Raw genomic sequence first — 11,385 nt, 5'->3', positions numbered from 1 at the left:
GGACCCTTATGGGTCTGTAACTCTGAGAGTGTACAAATGGACCCTTATGGGTCTGTAACTCTGATAGTGTACAAATGGACCCTTATGGGTCTGTAACTCTGAGAGGGTACAAATGGACCCTTATGGGTCTGTAACTCTGAGAGGGTACAAATGGACCCTTATGGGTCTGTAACTCTGAGAGTGTACAAATGGACCCTTATGGGTCTGTAACTCTGAGAGGGTACAAATGGACCCTTATGGGTCTGTAACTCTGAGAGGGTACAAATGGACCCTTATGGGTCTGTAACTCTGAGAGGGTACAAATGGACCCTTATGGGTCTGTAACTCTGAGAGTGTACAAATGCACCCTTATGGGTCTGTAACTCTGAGAGTGTGCAAATGGACCCTTATGGGTCTGTAACTCTGAGAGTGTACAAATGGACCCTTATGGGTCTGTAACTCTGATAGTGTACAAATGGACCCTTATGGGTCTGTAACTCTGAGAGGGTACAAATGGACCCTTATGGGTCTGTAACTCTGAGAGGGTACAAATGGACCCTTATGGGTCTGTAACTCTGAGAGTGTACAAATGGACCCTTATGGGTCTGTAACTCTGAGAGGGTACAAATGGACCCTTATGGGTCTGTAACTCTGAGAGGGTACAAATGGACCCTTATGGGTCTGTAACTCTGAGAGGGTACAAATGGACCCTTATGGGGTCTGTAACTCTGAGAGTGTATATGGAGAGTTGTACACTGTCAGAGTTAAATTAACATTGATTTTACAATTATGGGGGGTCGTTTTGGGGGCCTGTGGGCCTCCTGTTGCCTATTGATTGATTGAAAGGTTTACTTCACAGTATGTAAAATAAGTACATTTCAAACGAAAGCACAAGAGGTCAATATAAAAGCTGTTACTGTGGACGACACCATGATTATAACTTCCAATGCAGTTCCCAGTCTATCCAATCCAAGCCCTTCAGCACGTTGCATAAAACCCGACAGTTAAACTTATTGTAAAGCCACACTGTACCAGTTTATAAACAACCGTATCGGTACTCACTCACAAAAGGTTTTGTTTAAATCCCCGCATGCACTGCCGACTGCTCCTTGTCCTCCACTCAGAGTTACAGACCCGTAAGGGTCCATTTGGTTCCATGATGTGTTACTCTGAATACTTTCAGAGTTACAGGGTGCATTTGGTTACAGGCAGCTACATGAGGATGGCGTCACGTACGTCAGCTGTAGCTCCCTGTGTTGTTTGTTGATGTAATCACTAGCAGGTGTGAAAATAGCCGATGTTCTGAAGATCGGCAGTACAGTCACAGAATTATATAGGTTCACCGACTTCAATGTAACGCAACGGAAACTAATTAAATAACTCATTATTTATAATACAAACTAATAAATAATTGTCCTATTAATAAAATAGATCCATTAATTAATAGATTACATTATTTGTTCTGCCTGGTTTAAATAAACATAATTGTCTAGTATTCTTTATTGTATTATTAACTAATAACTAGTTGTTCTAAGTTCCAACTAGTTCTATTCATTAATACATTTTAAATTATGTTTATTTAAGAAAATAAACACATTGTCTATTATTTATTGTAGGCCTATTATCTAATAACTAGTTTTTCTATTAATAAACTAGATCTATTCATTAGATTGTTAAATTATATTTTTACATTATTTGTTCTGCCTAAACTAACTAAAAGTTCTGCCTAAACTAACTAAAAGTTATTCTAATTTCTAAAGTTTTCAAAGGAGTACAGAGTAATTTACTGGAGGGAAAGTACCACACTACAAGAACAAGCCAATTTAAAAACAGTCTTATTACTTAAAATTCAGTCTGGTCTTCGTGGTAAGAAATGTAATACAATTTAAAATTGCATACAGTAATTTAATTACAATATTGTTTGGCTCTGTTCTGGGAGATTGTCAATGGACCCATAACGGACACCCGGGTATAAATGCAATATTTTATTAACAAGAAAATAATGAATATTTACAGATATATGGCATCATGAATAAATTACAATCAACATGACACATTACTTTTATTACAATAGTTTTTTGACTATGGCGTCTTCTCTCGTGTATCATCAGATGTCCGGCTCCATGCTCGCCTCTCCTTGGAGGCCAGTTGGGTCAAAATACAGTACACCACATTGTGACAGCTGTAGTGAGTCTACAGTCCACCTGCCTGCTGGCAATATAGCCTGGTTGTGATATGTAGATGTGATTGATAGTTTGAAGTCATTCTATAATTACAATACCAAAGTACTATTGTATTAATTGTATTTTATATATTACTATGTTATTACTAATTGTATTCATTTGATGTATTACTATGTTATTACTAATTTTACTTCATGCATTACAAATTGTATTTGTTTTATGTATTACTGTTACTAATTTTATGCATTTATTTATTTTATGTATTACTAATTTTATTTTTTATGCATTTATTTATTTTATGTATTACTGTTATTACTAATTTTATGCATAAACTATATTGATATTTTAATTTATTTTATGAATTATTGTCTATATTACAAATTATATTTATTTTATCCATTACTATGCTATTACTAATTTTATTTTATGTATTACTAATTTTATTTACTATTTTAATTTACTTTTATTTTACTTTTATTTTACTATAATCAATTTTTTTATCGTTCGTTTTATCCATTTATTTATATTATTATCTAGTTATTTATATTGGTTTATTATTTTATTGTTTATTATTTTCAAAGAGCCCTGATTGATCACATCTACATATCACCACTACCAGTCAGGATCTGAGTGACTCAGAACCCTGGTGACCTCCAGATGGAGCCACACAGGAGACCAGCAACGTCCTAAAGAAAAGAAAGAAATGCTCATTACTACTTTGTTCATAAAACAATATTGATTGAAATATTTATTAACAGTTTGCAGAATTACAGTACATGTCAAGCACAAACTCAATACAAAGACTGTTAACTGTAAGTGGACGACCCAATTAAGCATTACACTTGTTTACAAGAGGGTCCACCATGTTCAATTCATCAAAACATTTAGAGACGTACAAATAAGACACTTCTATATAGTCAAAGAACAGAACAGGAATTCATCATAAAGGAGGTAAAAAGGGAAAATAAACTTATACAGTGAGGGGGAAAAAGGGAGTCAAGGGATTCACATGTCTTAATGACTGTTGGTAGGGCGTTCCACATTTTGGTAGCATAGGAGTGGAAATAATTTAGTCCCTTGTTTGTGCCGAATCTGGGTTGTACATGGTTCGTTGCACTCCCTCTGGTGTTGTGGGTGTGGACTTCGTTAACGTAAAGGAAGTATCTAGACAGGTACATGGGTATCTTGGTGGTGTATCGAATCTTGTGGACCAGACCCATTGCAAGATGCGGTACTCTGTCGTCGACCCTAAGCCATTCCAGCCTGTCAAAGTGGGCAGGAGTGAGGTAGGTTCAGGGGGTGAGGCCAAGTAGGAGCCTGACCAGTTTGTTTTGAGAGGTCTGGAGCCTAGTTTTAAGGGCCTTTGAGGTGCTGTGGTACCAGTATCACCGGAAAGATTAGCCTCCAGGATGGAACCTAGGTAGGCAATTTCAGCTTTACGTGTGATAACATTGTCACCAACTCTAACCAAGAAGCCATTTGCCTTGCTGAGATTACTATTAGATCCAAAGAGAATGGATTCAGTTTTTCCCAGGTGTAAAGATAGTTTGTTATCAGCGAGCCAGGTGCAGATTCTACCGAGTTCAGAGCTGAGGGCCTTTTCAACCTGCAGTTTGTTCCTGTCCGAGACTAGCAGTGCAGAGTCATCTGCGAACAGGAACAAGTTGCAGTCACAAGCTGATGTCATGATCATAATATGTTGTATAGTTACCTTGCTGTGATGTAACTCCAAAGGTGATCAGAAATAGTTGCTCCATCGGCTAGAAACGGGCTCTTCACCGGCATGATCTTGTTCCTAAAAAAAGTCTATAGTCAACCCTAACTGATTACAGAACATGATATAAAAAAAACACAACTAGAAGGATTTAGGCCTGTCACAATTACCTAATCGCCAAGTATTTGAGATACTTTTTTAGAGATTAGTCATAATCGTCTCCATGTTGAAAATGTTCATATATTGTCAAACATTTTAAAGAAATAATGCAATCAACCGATCTACAAGCTCTAAATGTGTCACTTTGTAATTTACTTCTTTTTTTAGTGTATAAAGTTATTGAATTATGCCATGTGCAGCTTTTTGTTTACAAAGCCTACAAAAGTTTTATTTAGAATGTTAGTATGACGCAATTAAATTGTTACTTGTAATTTATTTGAGCGACAATTAAATCGGCCATTATAAAACCTTACATTCTGACAGGCCTAAACAGGTTCCAGTGGCGTCTACCGAACCTTCTAGCTCCGTCCGAGCCTCCCAGCGACCCAGAAGTCCTCAGCGGAAACACCCGGGGAAAGCTTCGGATCTCGGACATCGGCTGAGATCTCCATTCTAACAAAGAACGAAAGACACACACCCCAAATTAGCTTTGCTGTGTGTGTGCGTGTCCTGTCACAACATACACATGCACTTACAGTAACGTTTAAGAATAGGGATCGACCAATTATCGGCAACGGACGATTATTGGCTTTTTACGAAGCCTAAAAAAGCCCTAACCCTAAAGCGGTTCGTACCGTTGAGTTCCTCACTGAGAAGGCCCAGGTCCGAAGTCCTCCAGCGTCTACCCAGATCTCCGTCCTCCGTCCTCCCATCCATGGACAGACCTGCAGATCTCCATCTCTAGAGGCTCCAGCCTCCAGCTGTGTCTATGATCTCCATCCTGAGAGAGAAAGAAACCATTAGCTCTACAAGCTCACAACACGTTGCAGTGTGAGCTTGTAGATCTGCTATTTTTGCTGAACGGAATAGGGATGCTGGGGTTGAAGTCGTTAACAAAAGTGTCATTAAGACTTTGATTAGCTTGGAAAACTGACAGACATTCAACAAGAGTGCCAATAGGAGGCATCAACACATGTACAGTCCTCAACATCTTTTGTAATTTGTATTCAAGTTGTTACAAAGACCAAGAGGCACGCTCATGACATGAGATATTGACTCTCAAACTATTGTGCAGAGTAATTTAGATTTATCCTAAATTTTTTAAAACATTTGGATTACTGTAAATTATGCCATTCTTCGTACCATAACAGTACAAAAGCAGTTATCCATCCTCAGAAACAAGCAAGAACTATTACTCACAGCTCATCAGAGTCCTCTGAGGAAGCCCCCGGGGGGGGGGGGGGGGGGGGGGTGATCTCTGTCCAGGGAACATCAGATCGTCTATCGATATCTCCATTCTAACAAAGAAAAAAAACACACACACCAAATTAGCCTTTGTGTGTGTGTGTGTGTGTGTGTGTGTGTGTGTGTGCACTCCCTGTCCAGCAGCCGCGTTCCAGCGACGTCTACCGCGATCTTCATCCTAACAAAGAAAGATTGATTAGAGTGACCAAGAGCCAGATATATATTCTATCCTGTCACAACATAAATACATAAAACTTTTATTTATAGAGAACATTTAAACAGAAGCTAAACTTACAGTAATAAACGTTTCAGTTAGGGTTCTTTTTGACAGGCCTAACTTACTTTGAGTCGTCTTCAGAGGAATGCAGATTCCTGGAGAGACCTGCAGTACATCTGGAAGAAAGACATGGCGGTTATCGTCTATGAATGGCTTCATAGAAAAGAGCTTCGCACATCACTCCCTTGTTGTTGCCAATAGTCTGGATAGTCTATACTTATTATTCTTGATGACAATTGTTTATGAATTTGATGTATTACTATGTGCACGCCATCCGGCTGGCTTGGCAGCATAGGTGCCCAGACAGTTGAGCTAACCATCCGGGCCATACTTAAATATTTAATTGCAATTTATTTGAGCGACAATAATCGTCCAGTAAAAAGAAACCTCATAATCGTGAAAGGCCTAGAGCGGTTCTTACTGTGCGGTTCCTCACCGGGCAGGCCCATGTCCGAAGTCCTCTGGCATCTACACAGATCTCCGTCCTAAGAAAGAAATAAGGACCAAATTAGCTTTTGTTGAGCTGCATATTCAGAACCACTTAAACCCTCTATAGATTGGCTAAAACAGACCTTTAAAGAGAGCATTTGGTATATGCTCCGATTTCACTCTACACAAATTGATTTGCCAAACATAGCAGATCTACAAGCTCACAACACGTTGCAACGCGGTGTGAGCTTGTAGATCTGCTAATTTGTCTGAACGCTCCCCCCAGAATAGAGATGCTGGGGTTGAAGTGGTTAAAAAAAAAGTGTCATTAAGACTTTGATTAGCTTGGACAGCTGACAGACATTCAACCAGTGCCACTAGGAGGAATCATACTGCCATGCTATACTTCGTACCATAACAGTACAACAGATATCCATCCCAACAAGAAATATTCCTACTCACAGCTCATCAGAAGTCCTCAGAGGAAACGCCCGGGAGGGAAGCTTTGAAACGGATCTCTGTCCTTCCACGACGTCTACCACGACCCATCCACCCTAAGAAAGAACGAACGAAAGATGCATTTTTAAGTGACCAAGAGCCAGATATATGTACATTGTGTCCTTTCACATACACAAAATGTATAGAGAACACTTAAAACAGAAGCCGACCATACCACTCACAGTAATAGAAAAGTCTAAGTGGTTTCTTACTTTGAGCCGCCTTCAGAGCCCCCCATGCAGATTCATCCATGCGAGAAGTGCAGATGTCCACCTGTAGGGGCTCCAGTTGAGCCTCGCAGCATCTGGAAGGAAGACATGGTACGTGGTTATAGTCTATGAATGGCTTTACACATCACTCACTTGTTGCTGCCAATAGGAATTTGTGATGTCTGTATGGCGACAATTGCTGTGTCTGTCTGTTTTTTTTATAATACATACAATTTATATAGCACTTTTCAAGGTACCCAAAGTTGCTTCACAAAACAGTAAAAACAAATTTATTTGAAAATAAACTAGATTAAAAAGGTTAAAAACTAGAATTTATTGGCATGTTTGTGAAGCTTTTCGGTTCCACACCAGTAACTGCTGTTCAACACTAACAGCTACATCCACGACCTCCCTGCAACAACATCAATGAAGTATGGCTATGCAGACGACCCGAGTACTGTGTCCCAGTCTGGAGCCGTAGCTCTCATGTCAAGAAGCTGGATGCTGCCCTCAACACCGGATGGGCCACCCCAAACAAACTGCCTGCCTGTTCTCGCTGGAATCACTCCAACAGAGGTCAGACGAGAAGCAGCCACGCTGGCCCTCACTGAGAAGGCACAGCTGAGTGAATCCCAGCCATCTCCTCCACAAGGTCATCAGAGACACCACAGCACACGTGCCTCAAGTCACGGTGCCCTCCAAGGCATCCTGGGTGAAGGCAAGACAGAGGGACCAGTGGAATACATTGAGGACCCCAAATATGTTCTTTGCCAGCACCTCCACTGCAAGGAGTGGACAACCTTCAAAGCAGAAGTGGGACATCTCGGACAGTGCCCACTGTGAATGCGAGGATCCACTACAGACTGTGGAACACGTAATGACCATTTGCCCCAAATACCGGCCACCGAATGGTGATCGTGGCTTAGGTGACCTAGACAATGACACATTGTACTGGCTTGCTGCAACAGAGCTGACGTTCTATGGACATACGGCAGAAGATGTTTAAGAAACTTATTTTTTGTAATTTTTCGGCATGTTTGTCAAACCTTTGTGGCATTTAATTTATGGAACATGTGGATGTTTATTTTATTGGTGAAGTTTTAGTGCCACTTGTGGCATTCTTTGAAATGTATTGACACATTTGATATATGTTTGTTAGGGATGTCCGATATTATCGGCCGATAAAGGCATTAAAAATTAATAACCCTAACACTTAATTTGACTTTATTTATTCTTTTACATTAAACACATCTACAAGCTCACAATACAATAAGACACATGTGAGCTTGTAGATCTGCTATTTTCAAAATATTTTTATACATTTGAAAACTTGAGATGAGAGATTAGATCATTTTAGATGAGACATTTTGCATAATGAGTAATTATTAATAATTACTTTTGGTATTTTAAGTACATTTTATACCAAAACCTTTGTACCTTTACTCAAGTACATGTTGAATTTACTTGTAACGGAGTATTTCTATATTGCAGTATTTATAGCCTACTTTTATTTAAGTAAAAAGTTTGAGTTATGTTTCCACCACTGGAAAAAGCCTGCATATATATCGGTATCTGTTGATATCGGCAATTAGGAGTTGGACAATATCCAACACGGACTGACGGACATCCCTTGATTTGTGTGATTTTAGTGAGTTTGTTTTATTTTGTTTACTTTTGTTTGTTTTGTTTACAACCAAAGAGCACACCCAGTATGTATCACAAGGCTATTTCCACCAGTCAGGTGTACTTATATCTACATCTCATAAGCGGCCATGTACTAAACACTACAGACATCACAATTTGACTTTGGCAGCAGCAAGAAACGACTGATATGCAAAGCTCTTCAGCCATGCTTCTCTCGATACAAACACTCATAGTGTCCAAGGAGACCAGGTTCAGTGTTCCAGCAGCAGCTACGGTCATCTCCATCTACATCTAGAAAGAAAGAAAGACATCAGAAGCTGACCATATCACTCACAGTAATAGAAACATTTTAAAAGGATCTCTGGCTAATAAGACAAATATTCCTTAACATTATACTTGCCATCTATAACTAAAATTGTAAAATATAAACCTGTTAAATATTTTATTTCTTTCATAAATAGATAATCTTTTACTACATAGGAACTGTTCCCGTCGCAGGTTTGTGATGTCCATGTGTGGTCCAGCGCTATTGAATGCACTTGCTAATAAAAAGTACTTAAAATATTGCTTTGATGCTTATATCAATTAAGCCGTTTTTGTATTAGCATATTATGCATAATGACATATTCAACTTGCAACAGGAGCAGTTCTTATTGAGTGAAAGATTTAACATGTGACTGATCAGCTGATCAGGAATTGGCCATCCTTTCAGTTGTCTGCCTGAACAAGCTCTGCAGACTTTGAATCATTTTCACTACACAAGTACAGCTTAAGCTATATGTAAATGTTAATATTCAAGCTGCATTACCTTGATTAAAGCCTCTTTAGATCAATCAGAATGGACAAAATCAGCATCGGAGGCTGGGGCCTACAGTACACAGCAGGGTGGCAACACCATGGGTTCTTCAGAGGGGACTACAGTACACAGCAGGGTGGCAACACCATGGGTTCTTCAGAGGGGACTACAGTACACAGCAGGGTGGCAACACCATGGGTTCTTCAGAGGGGACTACAGTACACAGCAGGGTGGCAACACCATGGGTTCTTCAGAGGGGACTACAGTACACAGCAGGGTGGCAACACCATGGGTTCTTCAGAGGGGACTACAGTACACAGCAGGGTGGCAACACCATGGGTTCTTCAGAGGGGACTACAGTACACAGCAGGGTGGCAACACCATGGGTTCTTCAGAGGGGACTACAGTACACAGCAGGGTGGCAACACCATGGGTTCTTCAGAGGGGACTACAGTACACAGCAGGGTGGCAACACCATGGGTTCTTCAGAGGGGACTACAGTACACAGCAGGGTGGCAACACCATGGGTTCTTCAGAGGGGACTACAGTACACAGCAGGGTGGCAACACCATGGGTTCTTCAGAGGGGACTACAGTACACAGCAGGGTGGCAACACCATGGGTTCTTCAGAGGGGACTACAGTACACAGCAGGGTGGCAACACCATGGGTTCTTCAGAGGGGACTACAGTACACAGCAGGGTGGCAACACCATGGGTTCTTCAGAGGGGACTACAGTACACAGCAGGGTGGCAACACCATGGGTTCTTCAGAGGGGACTACAGTACACAGCAGGGTGGCAACACCATGGGTTCTTCAGAGGGGACTACAGTACACAGCAGGGTGGCAACACCATGGGTTCTTCAGAGGGGACTACAGTACACAGCAGGGTGGCAACACCATGGGTTCTTCAGAGGGGACTACAGTACACAGCAGGGTGGCAACACCATGGGTTCTTCAGAGGGGACTACAGTACACAGCAGGGTGGCAACACCATGGGTTCTTCAGAGGGGACTACAGTACACAGCAGGGTGGCAACACCATGGGTTCTTCAGAGGGGACTACAGTACACAGCAGGGTGGCAACACCATGGGTTCTTCAGAGGGGACTACAGTACACAGCAGGGTGGCAACACCATGGGTTCTTCAGAGGGGACTACAGTACACAGCAGGGTGGCAACACCATGGGTTCTTCAGAGGGGACTACAGTACACAGCAGGGTGGCAACACCATGGGTTCTTCAGAGGGGACTACAGTACACAGCAGGGTGGCAACACCATGGGTTCTTCAGAGGGGACTACAGTACACAGCAGGGTGGCAACACCATGGGTTCTTCAGAGGGGACTACAGTACACAGCAGGGTGGCAACACCATGGGTTCTTCAGAGGGGACTACAGTACACAGCAGGGTGGCAACACCATGGGTTCTTCAGAGGGGACTACAGTACACAGCAGGGTGGCAACACCATGGGTTCTTCAGAGGGGACTACAGTACACAGCAGGGTGGCAACACCATGGGTTCTTCAGAGGGGACTACAGTACACAGCAGGGTGGCAACACCATGGGTTCTTCAGAGGGGACTACAGTACACAGCAGGGTGGCAACACCATGGGTTCTTCAGAGGGGACTACAGTACACAGCAGGGTGGCAACACCATGGGTTCTTCAGAGGGGACTACAGTACACAGCAGGGTGGCAACACCATGGGTTCTTCAGAGGGGACTACAGTACACAGCAGGGTGGCAACACCATGGGTTCTTCAGAGGGGACTACAGTACACAGCAGGGTGGCAACACCATGGGTTCTTCAGAGGGGACTACAGTACACAGCAGGGTGGCAACACCATGGGTTCTTCAGAGGGGCCTACAGTACACAGCAGGGTGGCAACACCATGGGTTCTTCAGAGGGGACTACAGTACACAGCAGGGTGGCAACACCATGGGTTCTTCAGAGGGGACTACAGTACACAGCAGGGTGGCAACACCATGGGTTCTTCAGAGGGGACTACAGTACACAGCAGGGTGGCAACACCATGGGTTCTTCAGAGGGGACTACAGTACACAGCAGGGTGGCAACACCATGGGTTCTTCAGAGGGGACTACAGTACACAGCAGGGTGGCAACACCATGGGTTCTTCAGAGGGGACTACAGTACACAGCAGGGTGGCAACACCATGGGTTCTTCAGAGGGGACTACAGTACACAGCAGGGTGGCAACACCATGGGTTCTTCAGAGGGGACTACAGTACACAGCAGGG

At 42.3% G+C, this 11,385-nt stretch overlaps 1 protein-coding gene across 1 annotated transcript; it reads right to left on the bottom strand.

Moving 5' to 3' along the window:
• Window positions 1-2,407: 2,407 nt before the first annotated feature.
• On the bottom strand, window positions 2,408-6,735 carry LOC308335540 (uncharacterized protein). The gene is made up of 9 exons (XM_080792601.1): window positions 6,697-6,735; window positions 6,449-6,540; window positions 5,979-6,042; window positions 5,623-5,673; window positions 5,236-5,458; window positions 4,671-4,816; window positions 4,392-4,488; window positions 3,874-3,957; window positions 2,408-2,848 (listed from the first exon to the last, which is right to left on the bottom strand). The coding sequence occupies exons 6-9, from the start codon at window positions 4,750-4,752 to the stop codon at window positions 2,782-2,784; spliced, it is 330 nt and encodes a 109-aa protein (XP_080648727.1). The 5' UTR covers window positions 4,753-4,816; window positions 5,236-5,458; window positions 5,623-5,673; window positions 5,979-6,042; window positions 6,449-6,540; window positions 6,697-6,735; the 3' UTR covers window positions 2,408-2,781.
• Between the last annotated feature and the right edge of the window lie 4,650 nt (window positions 6,736-11,385).

This window comes from Protomyctophum bolini, assembly GCF_963924005.1.
Source record: "Protomyctophum bolini genome assembly, chromosome: 20".
Classification (NCBI taxonomy): Eukaryota; Metazoa; Chordata; class Actinopteri; order Myctophiformes; family Myctophidae; genus Protomyctophum; species Protomyctophum bolini.
Note: the sequence above shows the minus strand (reverse complement) of the source record. Positions and strands in the feature narration are given on the sequence as shown.

Coding starts and splice junctions, on each gene's coding strand:
- LOC308335540 (XM_080792601.1), bottom strand. CDS start 4,752: ATGGATGGGAGGACGGAGGACGGAGATCTGGGTAGACGCTGGAGGACT. Junction 4,489..4,670: donor TCTCAGTGAGGAACTCAACG/GTACGAACCGCT, acceptor GTTCTTTGTTAG/AATGGAGATCTCAGCCGATG. Junction 3,958..4,391: donor GGCTCGGACGGAGCTAGAAG/GTTCGGTAGACG, acceptor GACTTTTTTTAG/GAACAAGATCATGCCGGTGA.